General features: G+C 40.4%; 2 protein-coding genes across 3 annotated transcripts; one reads left to right on the forward strand and one right to left on the reverse strand.

The window, feature by feature from the left end:
* Positions 1 to 2,197: 2,197 nt before the first annotated feature.
* On the reverse strand, positions 2,198 to 10,186 carry si:ch211-248a14.8 (solute carrier family 35 member D3). Of its 2 annotated transcripts, XM_017707847.1 has the most exons (5): positions 9,988 to 10,186; positions 8,248 to 8,358; positions 6,795 to 7,002; positions 6,217 to 6,514; positions 2,198 to 3,310 (listed from the first exon to the last, which is right to left on the reverse strand). In XM_017707847.1, exons 2-5 carry the CDS (start codon positions 8,262 to 8,264, stop codon positions 2,922 to 2,924), a joined length of 912 nt encoding a protein of 303 aa, XP_017563336.1. In that variant the 5' UTR covers positions 8,265 to 8,358; positions 9,988 to 10,186; the 3' UTR covers positions 2,198 to 2,921. The 2 variants fall into 2 exon arrangements, with proteins under 2 accessions (XP_017563336.1, XP_017563337.1); XM_017707848.2 differs by lacking the exons at positions 8,248 to 8,358; positions 9,988 to 10,186 and having other exon boundaries at positions 6,217 to 6,536; positions 6,795 to 6,853.
* Positions 10,187 to 17,556: 7,370 nt separating this feature from the next.
* On the forward strand, positions 17,557 to 22,473 carry LOC108433298 (serine/threonine/tyrosine-interacting-like protein 1). Its single transcript, XM_017707764.2, has 5 exons — positions 17,557 to 17,693; positions 19,311 to 19,444; positions 19,543 to 19,699; positions 20,942 to 21,078; positions 21,812 to 22,473. Exons 1-5 carry the CDS (start codon positions 17,674 to 17,676, stop codon positions 22,471 to 22,473), a joined length of 1,110 nt encoding a protein of 369 aa, XP_017563253.1. The 5' UTR covers positions 17,557 to 17,673.

Here is a 22,473-nt window from a genome sequence, read left to right on the forward strand (position 1 = left end):
GTTATGCTAAATTCAGCTAACAGAGGCCTGGGGATATGTAAATGGTCAGATCCCTCTTTGTCTGCTGGTTTATGCTGGTCTGGTTCTGGATTAGCTGGCACCCCAGCATGGTCATGCTGGTTCACCAGCATGCCAGCCACGAACACAACATATCGCTGCTATCGGAACAAAACCTTGTATCTCCAGAATGGTGACTTTACAGGAGAAGGAAAAAAACTACTTTTTAATGTAAGTCAGTGGAACCAGACGTCTTTCCAAGTCATTCTGGGCCGTTTCTTTTGGTTTGTTCACCATGAAATTTACAAACAACATAAAGAACACCAGGTATTTTCAATTTATGTCAGAAAAAGAAAAATGACACAAACGGAGATACAAGGTTTTGTTCCGACAGCTGCGATAAGCTAGTTTTGGTGGCGATCAGCCATGCTAGTCCATGCTAGACCATGCTGGTTATTCTAGCAGGGAAAACTAGCAAATACTGCACAGGCCTGGGAGAGGGGAGAGTGATGGAGACAAAAAGATGAAGAGCTACCCCCACAGAGAAAGTGAGGCAAATTATGCTATCTCAGACTCCTGACAGAGAATGGCCCCTTTGGGCTAAACTTTGTCAATACCTTTGCAAATTTACAGTTTGTAGTGAGTCAGACAGTATTAAAACCACTTAAACATGTATATATTAGAGATTAGTTCACAAATCCCTTTCTAAGAATTTTTTAAAATACCCCACAGCTTCATTTATATAGCTTCATATATACCCCATAGCTTTATATATATATATAATATATATATATACATATATATATATATATATATATATATATATATATATATATATATATATATATATATATATATATATATATATATATACATACACCCAGTGTATCTCTGAAAAAGGAGCAAAACCCATCAGTTGAAGCTGTGGGGTATTTAAAAAAAATTTCTTAGAAAGGGATTTGTGAATTAATCTCTAATATATACATGTTTAACTGGTTTTAATACTGTCTGACAGTATTAAATATATAAGCCATAGATTTGCTTTTTTCACTGCATCTTCATTTGCTTTTTTTTTTACCCAAGAGCTCATGACATGTCAATACCATGGTCAAATTAAGTGATACTTCTTTTAATCCCACGAACAGGGAAATTACACCTCCGCATTTAACCCATCCATGAAGTGAAACACCACATACACACTAGTGAATATACACACAGTAGGGGTAGTGAGCAGCCCTATCCATGACACCCAGGGAGCAGTTTGAGGGTTAGGTGTCTTGCTCAAGATCACCTAAGTCATGGACTGTCAGCACTGGGGATCGAACCGGCAACCTTCTGGTCACAGGGCCAGTTCCCTAACCTCCAGCCCATGACTGCCCCCTATTAATGTGGTTTTCACAAGATCTCGAGTTATTTATGCTATTATCACAACATAATATGCACTGTTTTATCAAGACAACATGTTCTGTTGTTACAATGGCATAAGTATGAAGAGAAAACAACACTTTTAATATTTTGATAATAATATAAATAATATAATATCTTAGGAAAACAAATTAAAAAACTGCTTATCACAGAAAAACTGAGTAAAAAATGCAAATCTTCTGCCCTTTAGAGCGTTCATTTAATGCTGCCTTTGGAAGAAAACCTCATATCTCCATTTTTGTCATTTGTTTTTGTTTATGACATAATTTGAAAAGGCCTGTTGGCTTTTACATTGTGTGTGAATTTCATGATGAATGGACCAAAAGAAACAGCCCCAAATTACTTAGAATAAAATCTGGTTCCACTGACTTACATTAAAGGTTTACATTATAGGTTTTCTTCTCCTGTTCCAATCATATATATATATATATATATATATATATATATATATATATATATATATATATATATATATATATATATATATACATACACATATTGGTTTGGCTACATTTCTATATTTATTAATTAGTTATTTTACGTAACAGCTAAAGTATAACACAGCTATAATATTTTCCAGCATTCTATATGATAGCCTAGATATTTGCTCTTCAGGATGCACATCATTTTCCCAGTCAAACAAACCTGCAATTACTACCTATAAACTCAAATGTGAGTCTAGCCATATAAACCTAAATTAGCACAGAGAGGAGAAAAGTCTAATCCAGTGGCCTATTTGTTCAGGACTTCTGACATCGATGCTTTTACAGCCACATTACACAAAAGCATCATTGTGTTTTATTGCTGTGAGGTGGAGGCGGCTCAGAAAGTTCTACATTTTATTAGAAAGGTTTACCTTACAGTTACAGACTGTAGCCCATCTGCTGATGCACAGTTGTGTAGCTCTTCATCAGAGGTCAGGTTTCTGACCATGGAGCTGCTATTGGCTAAATATTTCTGGAAGATGAACCACAGTAAACCTGGCATCTCCCCTGAATATAATTTGGGAAACTGTTACTGTGTTGTTAACAATGTGCCAGCAGCTGTAGGCCTCAGATATCTTGAATTCTGACTTTTGTCCATACTTTCATGCATTTTCACATAACAGCATGTCGTACAGTGCCAGAAACCATGTAAGCAAGTCTGATTGGGTTTACTTAATAACTTGGAGCAGTTTGTAGCAGGTATATGAACAAGTTTAAATTCTTACAAATACAGTAAAATTATTGCACCTCTGAGTTCTTGTACATTGAGGGAGGAGTTATAGAGTTTGATGGCTACAGGTAAGAAAGACTTCCTGTGGTGCTCTGTGGTGCATTTTGGTAGAATGAGCCTTGCACTGAATGTGCTCCTGTATCTCATTAAAAAGAAGAAGAAATGCTGACATATGAAAATGCATAGAATCCAGGACAAAGTGGGAGTATTTTCCTGGAAAGACCACTAGAATCCAAGGAAATCCTGGACAGGAGGCACTCCTAGTTCTGATTGCACAGTCTGTGCTATAGCAGGTTGTAAAGTGGCAGAGCGAGTCCCCTGGCTGAGTGCAGCAGGGCCGCAGCCAGGCCGGAGAAGCTCAGGGCCGTAATGTCCACCATAAGGACCTGCACTGCACCCAGCAGCAGCAAGCCCAGCATGTAGCCCAGGAACAGCAGACTATGCCAGCTGCCGTCTGTGATGGCCCGCGGGCTGTCCGGGTGCAGCAGGCACAGGAACCCCAGCAATAAGCTGCGAGTCACTGTCAGGGTGTAGTAAATATCAAAGATTGAGGTGTGTCCTCGTTCAGACTGGGCCACCTTGGCTAGCCAGGCGAGGGAGAGGCTGTGCAGGAAGAGGCTGAGAGGAGAGTACAAGTACTCCAGTGGCTCGATGGTATAGAGGCCCTTATACGCTGAAAAGACAAACATACATACACCTTACAGGAGGCAGTGTGAAGTTCAGAATCACTTTAGACTACAGTAGAGTGCAAACCATAAAGAGGGTGCAGGCAGGATGGAGTGGCTGGAGACGGATGTCAGGGCTGGTGTGTGACAGAAGGATAGCAGCAAGAGTGAAAGGGAAGGTTTACAAGACAGCAGTGCGTCCTGCTGTGATGTATGGTTTGGAGACTGTGGCTCTGTCTAAAAGACAGGAGGCTGAGCTGGAGGTGGCGGAGATGAAGATGCTGAGATTTTCGTTGGGAGTGACAGGGCTGGACAAGATTAGAAATGAGCAGATCAGAGGGACAGTGAAGGTGGAGCAGTTTAGAGATAAAGCCAGAGAGGCCAGGTTGAGATGGTTTGGACAAGGTGTTGAGGAGGAATAGTGGATATATTGGGCAAAGAATGTTGGAGATGGAGCTGCCAGGCAGAAGGAGAAGAGGTAGACCTCAGAGAAGGTTTATGGATGTAGTGAAGGTGGACATGGAGATGGTTGGTGTGAAAGTAGAGGAGGCAATGGATAGGGCAAGATGGAGGCAGATGATCCGCTGTGGAGACCCCTAAAGGGAGCAGCCGAAAGAAGAAGAAGGAGTGTGCAAACCATACTTTCATTTATTGAATTTACTGTCAAAACAGCCATTCGGTGCATCTTATTTCATAGATTTTAATTGACTGAAGGCACAACATCTGAATATAATATCAACTTTTCAGTATCTGCCCTTATTACAGCTTCCACTCTTTTCAGGAGACTCGCTTTCAGTTTATTCATTTTTCAGAAATCCGCAGGGATATTTTTCACGCTTCCAACCTCTCAGATGTCCAGGTTTAGTGTTCTAGTGCAAAAGTTCTCTTTTGTCTGTCTCCTTCTCTCAGTGCGCTGAGTGGTCTTCTCACAGTAAAAGGATGGACAGAAACACCTGCGGATGTTTTCAGATCTGAAGCAGCTTGATTTTCTCCTTTCTCTCAAAGATGAAAGCTTTAAGCGCTGTTTGTCTGATGGGAGCAGTTTTAACAGTCTACTAGGTCTTCCAGGTGGTTGTTAGGAGTCCCATTTTCTGTTTTTTTAGTCGTTTTTTTAATGTCCAGTTTTGGAAACACCTGCTTTTCTCACTTTTTTCACGAGATTCAGCTGAGGTGAGAATGGATAGTTTCTTGTGTGCACGTGTCTCTTCAAAGGGGAATATCGTTTTTTGGAAAGATATAGCTGAAACCATTTTTAAGATTAGAAAGAAGGGAGAGTTAAAGTGGCAGCAGGGGCACAGAATTCATAAGTGCACAATAAAACTGATAGTTTTGGATGGATGGAAGTTTTTTGTTGGTAGTTTACTGTAATTTTTTTTTTCTGACACTGAAAATAAAGAACTAAAAATAAAACTAAATAAATAAGAGGGTACTCTGATTTCTGCACTGTACTATACATTTTCAAATGAGCTTTATATTGTGTGATTATGCTTCCAGTTCCTCCGAATGGCCATCATGATAGCTTTAATTGCACTGGCTGTGTGAAACAAGTGACTGACAGTTTATTCTTTAGTGTAAAGCTTTGCCAATGCATCCATTGTATTCATCAAAGTCTGTCCATATGCTAGTGTTACTGAGGCTCCGTCCTGACCCACGCATTCTGTGCTTTACATAATTACACTAAGGAATGCACTTCTAATGGTGCTGCACTGTTTTTTCACATACTATTTTGTGCTAAAGTACATGGTTTGGGGCTCAGCCTGAGTGTTCTGAAGTCTGATGCTGCCAAATGACTTCAAATGAAAGTGGCAGGCAATAAAGGTTCAGGCATGAATGCACTCAGACTGCTGTTTCAAAACCATTTTAGAAAATTACAGATGCAAGCAAACTGTACTGCCCTCCAGGGACAATTTTATGTTTGCAAAGGTATGTTTGTGCAGCGTGCGGCCCGGTGGCGCAGTCGCCTCCCAGTAAGAAGGGTCTGGGTTTGATTCCCCGGCCGGGCGACCGGGGCCTTTTCTGTGTGGAATTTGCATGTTCTCCCCCTGTCTGCGTGGGTATCCTCCCACAGTCCAAAGACATGTTAGGCCAATTGGACATGCTAAAATGCCCCTAGGTTTTGACCTGTCCAGGGTGTTTCCTGCCTTACACCCGATGACCGCTGGGATAGGCTCTAGCACCCACGCGGCTTAGAAAATGTGAGTGAGCATTGTTCGCAACACATTTGCCATGGTTGCGTTTTTCTTTATTGTGGATGGACTGTCCCTTTAGGGAATAGCCGTTCTAAAAATGCTAACATTGAGTTCATTTACATGCACTGAATAATCCAATCATAATTCCTTATGGATTTCTGCAGTTATCTAGTTATTCACATGGTTGTGTAAATTTTAGCTCAGCAACCAGATTTATTAGTTACACTCTTACTCTGATTTCTTTCAGATTCAGAGTCTGCGCATGTGTGAAAACACACTGGTACTGGAAATTGAGCAAGCAGCGTTGCCACGAAACACTTTGAAGTGACGCTGAAACCAGCTACATGCTTGACAAAATGAAAGATGTAAATATTCTTCGCTTTCTAAATGATGTATGTTCATATTTTCAAGTAAAGTGGCGTTTTAAAAAATAAAAAAAAGCTATGTTATGAAGTTTCATCATGTTTACATCAAGCCCAGTTTATTGGCAAGTTGGAAAGCAGAAATCAGATTACTGTCTGACTCGCGTAGACCCGGAGTTTCCACATTATCTGATTACTGAAGTGCATGCAAATGTGTTGATTGGATTACTGACATAATCTGATTTTCTGCAGTTATCGGATTTTTAACTAGACATTGACACACTCATAGACCATAATTAATGATCTGCCTATTCATAATCATCCTATTCTTGCCTTGATGCATGCTGGGTATTGTGGTTCTACCTGTGATGGTGACAGAGACGAAAGTGACAGCAACCAGAATGCAGTTGAAGTGGGTGTTGTTGGACGTGGTTAGGGCAAGCAGGTGGCTCCAGGCCAGGCTGAGGACAGGCAGGAGGCGGGCAGTGAGGGGATAAAGACCGGAGTGGGCGCTGGCCTCTGCCCACAGGGCCAGGACAGACTGGACACTACCACACACGGCTGGCACCATCAGACGCTCAGCCAGCCTTAGGGAATACGGCTTCAGCCTGACCAGGCCCACAGCATGCAGACCAACCAGTGCCAGGAGATTCAGCAACATCTGGAAAGTACAGACATACAGACTAACGCTACACTGACCTACAGTAAGTTGCGCTGAATAAAAGCATCTGCTTAATAAGTGTATTCATGCTTAATCTAGCAGTGACTCGACGCAGCTGAGAATGGTCTACCCCCCAAATAATGTCTGATCAACAGCAGTCCTGCGGTCAGTCCTGACCAGTGGTGAATTGGATAGTGGAAGCTGACAAATTGTGCAGAAACAGATGAGCCACAGACTGTAACTGAAACTCTCCAGTGAGCATTTTCAAGGCTGAGAGTACCTGTATGAGGGCGAGAGGCACTGCATATGGGTAGCGGTACTGAGGCATGAAGATTCCACACACAAAGCTGTGGAGTTGATCCGCCAGTGAGTACAACACTACCACCACTATGGCGGCACTGCAGGGCAGGAGTGGGGCCAGGCTTTTGTAAACCTTATGTGAACACACCTTCAGTGCAGTAGGGCAATGTACCTGCAGCCACGCTGAACTGGGAGAGACAGAAACGAGGGAATTACTCAGCAAAAGTCATGTTATTATGCAGAAGCACACAATACAGAACTGAGCAAAAGTCAAAGACCACCCTTCAGTTTACAAGTCTAAATGGCCATTAAGCACAAGTTATTCATTATACAGGAGAAATTTCTGAGATTACATGTAAGATAGTCTACTTGCATAAGGAAGGAGAAAGGAAAACAAGTTTCCAAAACTTTTGAGAAAATGAGACTCCTAATGACCACCTGCAAGACCTGGTAGACAACCAAAACTGACCCCATCAGAGAAACATTCATCTTTTGTCTTTAGGACAATTACAGAGTCCAGACCTCAACGTTGTTTGGGATTATTTCGATCATGAGAAGCAGAAAATGCAACCAACTTCCAAGACTGAACTTTGGAGGTGTTTTGGAGGAAATTATCCCTGCACATTTCTTTGAGAAAGTGAAAGCAAATTTCCTGAACAGAATGGAAGCTGTAATAAAGGTAAAGACTGGAAGGAAAAATACTGAGAAAAACTGATATCATATTTAGATACTGAGGCTTCTGGGTAATTTTTGTTTTCTTTTTTGTGAAGCAAGAAAAATATCCTGAATAATGAATAACTTGCATTGACAGTCATTTGACTTAAATAAATGAAGGGTGCTTTCTGACTTTTGCATTTTACTGACCATGAGAGCCTTAAGGCTAAAGTTAAGCACTGAGTTAGCCTGGTTAAGTAGCCTAAACAGATGCCAAGTAAAAGCAGCATTAGGCCAGCTAGAGTGGACTGCTTGCTAAGTGTATAAATAAATATAAATAAATAATTCCGCAATTTTTCCCTTAACCCTTTAATGTTCTGCTCAACCATTTGGTAGAGCACGTTTTGAGTCAGTATATATGCCACAAAGTGCAATTTCGACCGTTTCGTAGACGTGAATATTTAAAAAATTGTGGGGTCAAAAAAACGAAAAAAAAAAAAAAAACACCAATTGTTTTTATTATTGCCCCAAACAAATAAAAAGTACAAAAAACATTGCTTTTTTCTTGGTTGCTAAATTAGTGTTTGATGATTTAGCCATGTGGTTTTCAGTATGCCAGCTGATGAGCGTAAGGCCTTATTTCTCGTTAGCTACATTAGCCTCATAGCTCCAGTACAAAGCTAAAGAAACAAAATTCAGAGACCAAACATATTTACTACATTCGAAACAAGAAGGAACACTGTGTGTTTTTTGTCTGAACTATAAAGTGATTTTCTGACCATTTGGAGAGGTGCATTCTGGGTCCAGTTGGGATCCAGCAGAGTGAGGCCAGGTGGGCTTCAGTGGTGACCCCACGCCACTGGACACACAGTCACAAAGTCACAAGGTTCCTACGATATAAAAACAAGTTTATTCAAAAACTTCATGAGGTCCATCATTGCACCAGCACAATAAAAGTCTCATTGCACTCTGTACACTGAGCATACTGTTGGTCATCTTCTTATAGCAGCATTACAGCAATCTGACAGATATTTCTCAAGATTTGCCCTGAAGACTTTCTTTGTACCATATAATTTATGTTTTTAATCATAAGAGTATCACGAATACTGAGTTGGCCATATAAGTCACAGAATTCACTCCTGTGTTATTTTAATCTCACTCTTGGTGGCTGTAATATAGCGCTGTTTTTTAAATATATAAAAACTCACAGTGAGAGTTAACCAGGCTAAAGCACAGCCTTCACGGCAGGGTTAGCTTCAGCAACTTACCAGACAACCTGCCCCACAGTCTATCACAGATAAGCTGGCCTATGGGGTAAGTTGTGACATTTCACTTTCACCGCTTTAGGCTGTATTGTTCACAAATGGTAGGTGCTGGAAAGAACGTTTTCATTTGTAGAGGAAATACGTAGCTTTTATAAAAATAAATATTGTTCTTTTATTTCTTTCCAAATGTATTTAGGAATATAAAATAAAATGTATCTCTCCTCTATCTTTCTTGTTAGCGCACAATATTTACTCCATTATAAAAGTAAAAGAGTTTTGGTGCGTTGCATAAATATAGACCTACTACCAATTCTGGGCTGTTGCATGAAGCACACATGAAAACTCATGAGCAGTGCAAAGATGAGTTCAGGAAGCAACCTTGTGTAAAGTGGCTTGGCAGCATTGTTTCTAGAAGAAAATGCGCTGCGCTGAGACACAAATGCAAGAGTCATTGCTGTGGAATTGCTTTGTTCATTAAGTTAAACAGAAGTTCAGATACATGGCATGTCCATAAACTGTACTGTTCTGAGATGTTTACTTCTCTACTGAAAATAGAGCATTCGAACCATCAGGACTAAAACCTAATCTAATGGAAATTAGCTTAATGGTTACCATTAGCGACCACTACTTTCCTGTTGGACACCTTTAGATCCTAAAGAAGATCCCTTTAGATCCCAATGTCTTAGAAAACATTGAATGCATATGAAATCATTTTCCTGTACCATTACTGACTATTGGGCACAACCAGCAGCCAACAGAAACTTTTCAGTGTTTTTTCAGCAGAAAAACTAAAAAATGTTACTTACCATACAAAGATCAAAAAGCCTGAATTTAAAAAAAAATGGCAGGCATTTTTTTGAGAACCAACATCTATTGTAAATAGAAGCCATTCTAAATACTTAATATCCAAAAGAGCGTACAGTACTTGGACCCCGCTGATTGCCACTTGCAATGTAACTTGTAAACGGTCAGTAAATTCTCACAGCAGTTACAACAGTCCAAAGAAGCCAAAAAGTCTGCATCAGTTTCAGAAGAAAACTAAATGGAAGCTGATTATCATGGTTGTTAATTACAATTTACACATTCTAACCGTTTGAAAGCATGTAACACACAACATGCGCTGGTTTTGCTGGTCTATGCTGGTTTTTAGTTTGCATGTAATGCTGTGTGAGAAAACTGTAGAAAATAGCTACTTAAACACCAGCAAACACAGTCAAATCGCGCCAAAAGAAGAGAACAACTTCATATACTCACTTTGCAGATGTGTCATGTTATCCATTTTTTTTTCTCCTCCTGTTCCTAAGCGGCCAGGCGAGAAAGAAAGAATGCATATATTGTCCACTAGGTCATTTTCTCAGATCTATCATCACATTAAGCGTACTAATATTCTGTCCTGAGATATGATGGGGGGCTTCTGTTTGTTCCCTCCTGAATGTGCCTATGTATGCTCTGAGGCACTGACCGCTCAGGTTGGACTTTGAGCCACCCTCACTAACATAAACTAATGTGTTTCATCATCACTATCTTTCTGCTAACACCTCTCTCTTACTCTCTCTACCTCCACAAACCCAGCCAAAACAGGTCTCTCTAACAGTCATTACATGTGGCCTATTATTTTATCTTTTCAGATAGGTTTCTGATTGGTAGTCTTTTGGCGGTAATTCATATCATCATTATGGGTCATAAAATACCATACAAGTCATATATGACTATAGATGACCAAAGGTAATGACTGAAACTGTTTGGTTAACAGTTAAAGATATATAAAGTCTATAGTAGCTGTCAATGATAGAACCAATAGAAATGGACAAAAATGACATTGGAAAATCACATTAATACATCAAAGTGCTGCCCTACAACTTTGTTGAGATGTTAACAAAGCTGTTCAGAGGGGTTTGATGTGAAATGCTTAATAAAACGCTATAGTGATGGCGATAGGAACTAGGGGACGCAATGTTTACAAAGCAATTATAGCTGTTGTATTCACTGTCCATAATGACCACTGAACCCACACTTGTCTTTTGAGTTTTTATATGTAATGTTGACGTTGGTTGGAGAATATTTTGCCATACAACAACCTACACGCTGGCCTATCAGGGCTGCTGAACTCTTGAAAACACACATAGACTGTCTGAGCACGTTTATTGGAACTCATATCTTAATGATGCAATAGTGTGCTAATAATTTAAACCATATATTTAATTGTTATTAGTACAAAGACAGCATATAAAATTTTGAAACTGGGAAACAAGATGACTTGAATTTGATGCCAGCAACACATTTAAAAAAAGTTGGGACAGGGGCAACAAAAGATTGGCTAAGATGTGTAATGTTAGAAAAAACATCTGGTGGAACATCTCATGACTATTTTATTGGGTATAAAAATCACATCCCAGAGAGATTGAGTCTTTCAGAAGTAAAGATGGGGAGGGCTTTACCTCTCTGTGCAACACTGCGTGGGGAAATAGTGCTACAATTCAAGAATAACATTTCTCAATGGAAAATAGCAAAGAACTTTTGCTTTTCATCATCTACGGTACAAAATAACATTAAAAGATTCAGAGAATCCAGAGAAAGGTTCTGTATGCATGGAACAAGAAATTACTATTGGCTGCCCATGATCTTTGTGTCACAGACGGCACTGGTTTAAAAACAGACATGATTCTGTGGTGAAAATCACTGCAAGGCCCCACTGTCTGTGAACCCTACCATGCAAAGGAGAAACCTTAGGCTAAGGATCCGAAAACAACCGCTGCCTTCTCTGGGCCTGAGCTCACTTAGGATGGACTGAGGTGAAGTGGACAAGTGTCCTGTGGGCTGACGAATCAAAAATTGAAATTCGTTTTGGAAATCATGGACACCAAAGACCACACGACTTGTTATCAGTGCACAGTTCTATGATGACACAGGGGTGCATTAGTGCACATGGCATGGGTATCTTTTGCACCCGTGCAGGCACCATCAATGCTGAACGATATATATAGGTTTTGGCAACACATGCTGCCATCCAGACAACGTCTTTTTCAGGCCTTTTAAGGCTTTGCTTATTTCAGCACAATAAAGTCAAACCACATTCTACATGTATAACATCAGCATAGCTCTGTAAAAAAGAGTCCAGGTCCTAAACTGAGCTGCCTGCACTCTAGACACTGATTAAAAATTTTGCCTTAATTATTTCGTTCCCATGTCTAAGTTGTGGCTATGACTTAATTATGTAGTTCTCACACCTTAGTAAATTGTGGTTATGACTTATCTTCTCATTTCCACACCTTATTAAGTCATGACCCAACTTAATTATCTTGTTCCCATGCTTTACAAAGTCATGGCTTAATTACACTTACTTAAGAGGACACGCATTATTTTTGTGAAGAATGGATGTCATCAGTGAGGCTCCATACATAAACACTGGTTGACATTTTGGCTGGACCATCTGTGAGTGACACTCCTCCTCCACACCCCCACCTCAGCCCTCTACTCTGTCTCTCAGTGAAGTAATCCATTGCTCTTACAGTGATCTTAGCCACTAAAAAGCATTGTGGTTTGATACTCTATGTAGAATGTGATACAGGCGTTGGTTGATGTTTGTTGGCAGCATCTCCAAACATTACTTTTAATAAGAGATGGCATTCCCAGGATCAGTATTGGGCCATTACCAGCATAAAGTACTGAAGCAGATATCAGAGAACAGAACTAATCTGATCAGATTCAGCCTCATTACTTGTAGCAACATAACCTAAAATGAAGCAAAGTAGAAATAACAACAGTAGCCTAATATTAACAGATTACAAGTACCAAGCTTTTTATTATACTATAATTATGATTGTCTTATATTGCACACATATCTGTTTTTAGTTTTACCTGAATAAATAAAGTTTTGCATAATGTTGACACAAACACCACTGAAAAGCAGAGCAAACAGAAGCCTCCATAATGCTATCAGCTGTAGGCCAGTGACTTCCAACAATACATCAACGATTACACAATGACTAACAACCCTGGTGGCATCATGGGATGTGTGTGCTTTTGGTACCATTTACCTCAGACAAGTGTGAGAACTGTGCTGTACAACATACAGATGAACAAGACACAATATCAGCCTGACAAGATAGAATTCATGAACAACATTACAGCGGAAAAGTGCAAAAAAACAAAAGCTTGTCTCTCAAAATGGTAACTTGGAGAAGGAAAAACATACTTTACTTTTAATGTAAGTCAATGGAACCAGAGTTTTTGTCTGTTTCACACAATGTAAAGAGCAACGTTCTTTTTCAAATTATAGCAAAAATGTGAAAAAAAGACAAAAATGGTTTGACATCTATCTATCTATCTATCTATCTATCTATCTATATACAACCCCAATTCCAATGAAGTTGGGAATGTTATGTTGTGTAAAACATAAACAGAAACAGAATACGATGATTTGCAAATGCTTTTCAACCTGTATTCAATTGAATACACTACAAAGACAAGATATTTAATGTTCAAACGGATAAACTTTATTGTTTTTTGCAAATATTCACTCATTTTGAATTTTATGCCTGCAACATGTTCCAAAGAAGTTGGGACAGGGGCAACAAAAGACTGGGAAAGTTGAGGAATCCTCAAAAAACACCTGTTTGGAACATTCCACAGGTGAACAGGTTAATTGGAAACAGGTGAGTGTCATGATTGGGTATAAAGGGAGCATCCCTGAAAGGCTCAGTCGTTCACAAGCAAGGATGGGGCGAGGTTCACCACTTTGTGAACAACTGCGTGAGCAAATAGTCTAACAGTTTAAGAGCAACGATTCTCAACATGCAATTGCAAGGAATTTAGGGATTTCATCATCTACAGTCCATAATATCATCATAAGATTTAGAGAATCTGGAGAAATCTCTGCAAGTAAGCGGCAAGGCAGAAAACTAACATTCAATGCCTGTGACCTTTGATCCCTCAGGCGGCACTGCATTAAAAACCGACATCATTCTGTAACGGATATTACCACAGGAACACTTCAGGAAACCACTGTCAGTGAACGCAGTTCGTCGCTCCATCTACAAGTGCAAGTTAAAACTCTGCCATGCAAAGCGAAAGTCACATATCAACAACACCCAGAAACGCCGCCGGCTTCTCTGGGCCGAGCTCATCTGAAATGGACTGACGCAAAGTGGAAAAGTGTCCTGTGGTCTGACAAGTCCACATTTCAAATTGTTCTTGTAAATCATGGACGTTGTGTCCTCAGGGCCAAAGAGAAAAAGGACTGTCCGGATTGTTATCAGCGCAAAGTTCAAAAGCCAGCAAAAAAAAAAAAGCCGGTGGTGTGGGGGTGTGTTAGTGCCCATGGCATGGGTAACTTGCACATCTGTGAAGGCCCCATTAATGCTGAAAGGTACATACAGGTTTTGGAGCAGCATATGCTGCCATCCAAGCAATGTCTTTTTCAGGGACGTCCCTGCTTATTTCAGCAAGACAATGCCAAGCCACATTCTGCACGTGTTACAACAGCGTGGCTTTGTAGTAAAAGAGTGCTGGTTCTCGACTGGCCTGCCTGCAGTCCAGACCTGTCTCCCACTGAAAATGTGTGCCGCATTATGAAACGTGAAATACGACAACAGAGACCCCGGACTGTTGATCAACTGAAGTTGTACATCAAGCAAGAATGGGAAAAAAATTCCACCTACAAAGCTTCAACAATTAGTGGCCTCAGTTCCCAAACGCTTATTGAGTGTTGTTTAAAGAAAAGGTGATGTAACACAGTGGTAAACATGCCCTTGGAATTGGGGTTGTGTATATATATATATATATATATATATATATATATATATATACACACAGTATCTCCAAAAAGTGAGTACACCTCTCACATTTCTGCTAATATTTTATTATATCTTTTCATGGGTCAATACTGTAGAAATGAAACTTGGATATAACTTAAAATAGTCAGTGTACAGCTTGTATAGCAGTACAGATTTACTGTCCTCTGAAAATAATTCAACACACAGCCATTAATGTCTAAATAGCTGGCAACACAAGCCGCAACAACCATTATTATCTAGCACTGCCTCTTGGGCATGGAATTCACCAGAGCTGCACAGATACTTATATACATACTTGGACAGTAAATCACCTTTACCTTCAGCAAGGCATTTGTCATCTTGGAGGTGTGTTTGGGGTCATTATCTATCTATTATATATATCTACTATATCTATTATAGCTTCTGTACATGTTGGAATTCTTGTTTCCCTCAATGAACTGCAGCTCCTCCAGACCATGATGCTACCACCACACTCTTGACTGTAGGCAAGAGACAGTTGTCTTAGTGCTCCTCACCAGGGCGCCTCCACACATGCTGGATACCATCTGAGCCAAACAAGTTTATCTTGGTCTCGTCAGACCACAGGACATGGTTCCAGTAATCTGTATTCTTGGACTGCTTGTCTTCAGCAAATTGTGAAAAAAAAGAAAAAAGCTTTCTTGTGTGTCAGCTTCAGAAGAGGCTACCTTCTGGGACTACAGCCATGCAGACCAAGTTGTTGCATTGTGCAACATATGGTCTGAGCGCTGACAGGCTGACCTCCCACTTCATCAACCTCTGCAGCAATGCTGGCAGCACTCATGCATCTATTTTTTGAAGCCAACCTCTGGATATGATGCTGAACATGTGGACTCAACTTCTTTGGTCGACCCTGGCGAGACCTGTTCGAAGTGAAAGCTTTCCTGGAAAATCATTGTATGGCCACTGTGCTATAGCTCAGTTTCAGGGTGATAGCAATCTTCTTATAGCCTAGGATAGGGGTGTTTAATTGAAATTCAATAAGGTCCAAAAAAATTCCTCAAGCAAAGGTCCGGATCTTGCATCATGATTCAGTGGCCATATACTGTTTACTGAAGCAGCCTAGTAGTATTATCAGAATCTACAACAACTGAATGTCAAATCAAATAAAGTACATTTCAGTTATATTTTAGCAACATTTATTGTCAGTTTTCTCTTTTTAGACCAAGCCATGTGAAATAACCTCCCTCTGACTCACTTTCCTATCCTAAGTGCTGTGTCTTGCCTCGTTCATCCCCTGTGTGTGCGTCACTCACTCGAGTCTCAGTGCTCATCGTAATGCATAGATCTGATCGGCTGAGTGCCGTCACGTGATATGTAAAACACATGCGATTGGTCTAGGAGTTTCCCGAGCCACTAAACCAGTAACATAAAGGCTAGAAAAGTTACAGCAATTAAAATAGGACCACCCCATCAAAATTAAATAGTTATCCATAGTTTATCGGTTATAGGTCCAGATCCGCATAGGACAACGTCTGGGTCAGGATTCAGATCCCCTCTGGCCTAGGCCATCTTTGTAGAGAGCAAATATTCTATTTCTCACATCCTCAGAGAGTTCTTTGCCATGAGGAGCCATGTTGAATATCCAGTGGCCAGTATGAGTGGATTGTACCCAAAACACCAAATTTAACAGCCCTGGTCCCCATTCACACCTGGAACCTTGTAACTCTAATGAGTCACATGACACCAGGGAGGGACAACCACACAATTGGGCACAATTTGGTCATGTTCACTGCGAGGTGGACTCACTTCTGTTGCCAGCTATTTACACTTTAATGGCTGTGTGTTGAGTTCTTTTCAGAGGACAGTAAATCTGTACTGCTATACAAGCTGCACACTGACTACTTTGAGTTATATCCAAATTTAATTTCTATAGTATCGTCCCATGAACAGATAGAATAAAATATTTGCAGAAATGTGAGGGGTGTACTCACTTTTGTAAGATACTATATATATATATATATATATATATATATATATATATATATATATATATATATATATATATATATATATTTATATATATATCTGTTGTCGGAACAAAACCTCGTATCTCCATTTTTGTCGATTTTCAGTTTTTGGTTTAGCTTGATGGTGCATAGTTCACAATGGCGGTAATCGGAACCAACTGCAATGTTTTGACCCAAAATCTCAGATCTGTTTATAAAAGTCAAACAACACACGTGTAATCATTTCATGTTATTGCTTTCTGTGGGGGAGCTTTTAGAGGCAATAGACTCTTCGGATGTCTGGATCGCCACCATTATATACAAGTTTCTCTATAACAAAGCATTTCACACTAAACTACTCTAAATTTGTTTACATCACATATATATATATGTATGAATACCCATATATGTATGTATATATCGCTGTTGTTGGAAGAAAACCTTGTATCTCCATTTTTGACGTTTTTGTTTTTTGACATAATTTAAAATTGCCTGTTTTCCTTTACACTGTATACAAATTTCATGATGAATGGACTAAAAGAAACGGCCCAAAATGATTCAGAAAAAATTCTGATCCACTGACTTCCTTGAAAAGTAAGAGTATGCCTTTATCTTCTCCTGTAAAGCTAGAATTTTGGAGATACGAGGTTTTCTTCTGACAACAGCGATATGCATGTGTGTATGTATGTACATTCAATTTGGATGCTGCATTTTGCATAAAAAGTATTTAGATATGTTTGTGTCAGTTTTGGTGTGTATGACTGTGTGTGCGTGTGGTGTGTGTTTGTGTGTTTGTATGTGCATGTGAGTGTTTGACACTCGGAGCTGTCAGGTCCAGCTCCCCCCTGTTCCTGTAGAGCACTTCAGTCTGCACCATTACCATGGCAATCCAACAAAAAAAAGGAGCCAAGAAAGGGGGGGAGGGTCAAGCGGGCAGAAAGGAAGAAAGAATAAAAAGGAAGAAAAAAAGAGCACTCACTTTTTTCACACCTGCGGAACAAATGAGCACCATGGCCAGATATCAGCTTCACCCTTCTGAGTGACTGGAGTCAGGAGAGGTCTTCTCAGGTGTGTGTGAGGGTGTATGTGCGCGTCGGGATGGTTTTGCCGACTCTCTTACCTTTCGGCCCATAGCAGCGAAGAAGGCTAAGAATCCCGAATGCCTCCCACCCTAAACCATGGGCACTGTGCTGTCCAGGTAAGTGCATTCAGAGCAACACTAAATAAATGCTAAAATATGTAGGTTTAATGACTGTAAATTATAAATAAGTGTGTCCCAGTGTTCTAAACACTAATACTATAAGGTACGTAGTGTGTTCTAATCTTAATATTGTAAGATTTTGGCTGGATAGAACACAAAAATAATGTACTACCAATTTGTACGGACAGGAAGTGATGAAATGATGTTGCTATGCTAATTTAACATATGCTAATCTGTACTCCTGTTGGTCTTTTTGGTTTTCCTGTTGGTCCATTTGGTTTTCGTTTTTTTTTTTATTATACATTTCAGTGTACAGAATTAAATATGCTCCTGTCCACTGTTGTATTAACTAACCTTCTTGTTCTAGCTTGAGCTTGTTAGCTAGGTTAGCTAGCTAGCGTTCGACTGAGCATTCGTGCCGCTCCATATTGCGTTTCATTGTTTCCTCACCGCATAATTTAACAAATCCTACGGCTACTTTATTCATTTTTTAACATGCCCTTACCAAAATCATCCCAAAGGACCCAGTGTGCGCTCACCCTTAGCTAGGTTAGCAACAGTGAGCTAATTATCTAGCCACGCGAACTCTGTAAAGCAGAACAAAACAAATTGTGAGACATCTGAACATAACATACGTACTTCATGAATAACGTTGTTGTCTGGCTGTCTGGTTTAGAACCATGGTGGGTGTTTCTTTGTATTGTTGTTAGCAGTGTAGCCTTTAGCTAACAAGCAAGCTAGCAAAGTAATGAAGCTGTATTGGCGAAGTGCTTTGCTACCTTAAACCCAGTCTAAGCATTTTAAATACTAAGCTAATGAACTTCATCTGAGCTAAGAACTCTGCTGAAAAAGCAGATTCCATGCTGGTTTATACTGGTTCATATTCACCTAGCTGGTTCATACTGGTCTCGTGCTGGTTCAGCTGGTCACCCACCATGGTCATGCTGGTTGACCAGCATACCAGTTTTCAAAACACAGCATATACTGGTTTAGCTAGTTACAGGCCAGGCTAGTCTATGCTGTTTTTTCTAGCAGATAAAGTAACAGAAGACGGTATTGGGGATTCTCTTGAGGGGGAATGGCGAGGCGCATATGCCTATACTTACATTTACTGCATGTGAATATATTACAATATATTAGTTTTGTTCCAACTAATTCCAGTTAATTCATGGCCTTCAGAAGTATCTGCATTTAAGAGTGGGCCTAAACTCTCCAGGGCAGTAGATCACCAAGACTGGACTATATCCCTGCTACATAGTATATCTACTAAAGCCAGTTTGAATTAGTGTTCAGTATATAACTGGGACAAATTTACGGTGGTGAAATATGGACACAGCATATCATTATCTTAAAATTCCTTATAATTTAGTGTAGAAAGGGGTCCAGACAAAACTACACATTAGACAGAAAGTCTTTGGTATAAATTATATGGTATAGTATTATATAGTATTTGATATGCCTTCTAATGTATTATAATAGCATAATGTTAGATTAGTCTTTGGTATTTACATATTGTTACAAGTATACCCACAAGTGTTATTTTCCTATAATCCTCCTTCATACATTCTTCCCTCCCACCTTTTCCACCCCTCCTCCTCCCCTCTCACCACGCAGGGCTGATAAATGCCGTTTAGTCTCCTCCACTGGGCTTCGGAGGTCCGTGCCTGGAGAACGCAGTGCCCCCTGCAGTGAGATGAATGGCACGGCCAAGCTTTCACACCTCTCAGGCACTCAGACTAACAATGAAGGTTTGATGCTTTTAGACTGAGATGCTAATATCGGTGTTTGTCATCTAGAATAAAAAATCTTGGCATTTGTCTGAGTATGTATGTGTTTGTGTGTTTAGAGGAGCTGTTGGTTCCTGCTCTTCCCGAGAAAACAAACATAGAGAGGGGCTATGTGACCCCTCAACAGGTGTATAACCTGCTAAACGCTGAAGCTGGTGAGCCTGCACTTCATGACCCGTACTACATTCTCATACTGGACTGCCGCTCCGCAGACAGGTAATACACACCGCTCCTCTGCTCTGATAAAGCCTAGCTTGGATCATTAGAATGGCTGGCAATCTTACAGGTAGGCAGAAGAAGCAGCATAGCGAGTTCTATAGGACCACTGTACTTACAAAAGCTCTTAATATAGTGCATGACCACCCACTTTGTATGTGTTTCATCTGTTGTACTCTGATAGGCACTTTCGATATTTGAATAAGGAAAAGATGAATAAGATTAATGTACAGTTATGGTATGTTTAATTAATTTAAAAACAGAAAAAAAATATAGCAATTGTGACAGGTGCAAAAGTTTGGACACCCTACTAAGTCCTAGTCCTAAATACTTAGTGTCTTATATAAATACTTAGGACTAAATGCTTAGGACTGGTGTCTTTCTATTCCTGTTTTTTGAGCCTTCTTGCACCGCATCTTTAAAATCTACTCACAGATTTTTAGTGATGCTCAAGTCAAGGGACCTTGAGGACTTTAGCGTGCATTTCTAGAAGTAGTTCATTGTGGATTTTGAGGTAAGTTTTGGATCATTGTCCCTTTTTTAGGAGCCAGCCTCTTTCAGCTTCAGTTTTTGACTGACTATTCAGTTGCTTCCAGAATTTTCTGATATATAGGGGAAATTATTCTTCTATATCCGTGTATCACTTACTGCTGCACAGGCCCAAAGCATAATGAATTTACCCTTTTTTCATAGAATGCTGCTCCTTTTTTCTCCAAACATACCTTTGGTGACCGTGGCCAAAGTGCTCCATTTTTACGTTGTCTCAGCTTTCACAGTTACCCTTGACTGGCATTTCTTTATAGTGGAAATTAGAAGCTGGAACCACTTTGAAATCTTTTTATAGCCTTCCCCTGCTTTGTAGAAATCAATGACTTTTGTTTTCAGATCCTCAGCTGCTTATAGAACCACATGGTGGTTGAGTGTTAGCCCAAGGTTTGAAGAGTCAGAGAATTAATTTCGCTCTGGAACTGTAATCAGTCGACAATTCCTGATGAAAATTCTTGACCTGCCTAATCTCGACCTGTTCCAATGAGTTAGTGAAGTTTGGAGTCTTTACAAGTGGAAGGGTGTCCAAACGTTTGCACATGCCACATTCATTATTTTATTGTTTTCTGCTTTTAGGTCTGTCAAATGTAAATCCTATTGTACATGTCCATTGAAGTATCTCCATGTCTGAATGCACAGTTAAGAAGTGTTTTTCCAAAGCCACTTATATGGAAAAAATAATGCTTCTGTGCACAGGTATAAGCAGAGTCATCTGGTGACGGCACGTGCAAGTGTGACAGTAATTCACCCTGAGCTGGGCTGTTTGATAAGCTGCGTCCAGCTACAGGAGTTCTCCATTATTCTGCTATATGCAGAAGAGGGACACAGCCCAGGTAGCATGCTCTTCAAACACTCGAAGATGAATACATTCTGGTCCCCAGTTAAAACTACAGCAGCACATTCCAGAAATAGGTATTAAGTACAAATCTGCATCAAAATTGTAGAACTGAAAACTTGTACACAATGATTTTCATTTAATCACAGCTACAATGGGTATATTTAAGGAATGGCCCAAACTCCCGGTTCTCTTCTTAGAACAAACAAAAGTTGCTCTGGCAAATTATTTACTGGTGTAAATCATGAACAAATTGTAGGCAGTTCTGATGATGATTATAGGCCCCATTAACTATACAAATTAGATTCTAGTGCCATCTATTGGAGACAATGTCTTAGCACAGCCATACATTGGGCTTCATTTACTAACCATTCTTAGGAAGAAATTCTTCTTAAAACCAACTTATGCAGTTTTCCGACATTCACCAACGTTTTCTTACTTGGGATTTGTTCTTAGGTAAGAATAGAATCTACAGACACTCAAATGGTTCTGCTGTGTAAGAACATGTCATGAATCTGACATAGATTTTTTCACAGGACCTTTGTCAAGAACAAATTTATGAAAAAATTAGGAGGATATTGTTGCATGAGGCCCATTTTAGATGTAGCCCTACAAGCTAACTGTAGTAGCCCATATACAATGGATCTAAACTCTCCAAATTTATCCATTAACAAAAGGTAATTTATTTACATGTGTTTCTTCTCTCTTTCCTTTACTGTGTGTTGTTTTAGTAGGCAGTCAGGAAGCCCGTGCTGACAGCCCCACTCTTCAGCACTGTTTCTTCCAACTGAGTGCTCTCGGTATGGACCCTGTGATCTTACTGGGTGGATTTTCGGCCTTCCACTCCCTCTACCCCTTCCTGTGCACACCACGCATGGTCCTTCTCGAGTCTGAGCGCCGCCTACTCACCATATATCCCTCCGAGATCCTGGAGGGGGCGCTGTACCAAGGTTCTGCCTCCCAGGCCCACGATTACCGCATCATCAAGAACCTCCATATCACACATGTTGTCAATGCTACCGCTGAAATTTCTGACGCCTTCCCAAATGTCCTGCGGTACCTGCGGCTACGGCTCAGTGATGACGCCCAGCAGGACCTTCGGCAGGCCCTTCCCGAAGCTTCCCGGTTCATTGCAGCAGTTCTTCGGGGGTCTCCGGGATCACCCGGTGGGCGTGTCCTAGTGCACTGCAGCCTGGGCCGCAGCCGTAGCTCGGTGTTGACACTGGGTTTCCTGATGGAACAGCGTCGCTGGTCCCTGCTTCATGCCTTCCGCTGGCTCAAAGAAAGGCGCACATGTGCTGCACCCAATGCAGGTTTTCTCCGACAGCTCTTGGACTATGAGGAGCAGCTGTTCGGGCAGCGTCTCACCTCACTGGACGATATCCGGCTCTGA

This window comes from Pygocentrus nattereri, chromosome 10 (genome assembly GCF_015220715.1).
Source record: "Pygocentrus nattereri isolate fPygNat1 chromosome 10, fPygNat1.pri, whole genome shotgun sequence".
NCBI lineage: Eukaryota > Metazoa > Chordata > Actinopteri > Characiformes > Serrasalmidae > Pygocentrus > Pygocentrus nattereri.

Excerpts from the sequence above, each read along its gene's own strand:
- LOC108433298 (XM_017707764.2), top strand. The coding sequence starts at position 17,674 with ATGGGCACTGTGCTGTCCAG. Across the intron at positions 19,445-19,542 it reads CACTCAGACTAACAATGAAG|AGGAGCTGTTGGTTCCTGCT; the intron begins GTTTGATGCTTT and ends TTGTGTGTTTAG. Across the intron at positions 19,700-20,941 it reads GACTGCCGCTCCGCAGACAG|GTATAAGCAGAGTCATCTGG; the intron begins GTAATACACACC and ends TTCTGTGCACAG.
- si:ch211-248a14.8 (XM_017707847.1), bottom strand. Across the intron at positions 6,515-6,794 it reads TGCCTCTCGCCCTCATACAG|ATGTTGCTGAATCTCCTGGC; the intron begins GTACTCTCAGCC and ends TGTACTTTCCAG. Across the intron at positions 3,311-6,216 it reads CGTCTCTGTCACCATCACAG|CGTATAAGGGCCTCTATACC; the intron begins GTAGAACCACAA and ends TTGTCTTTTCAG.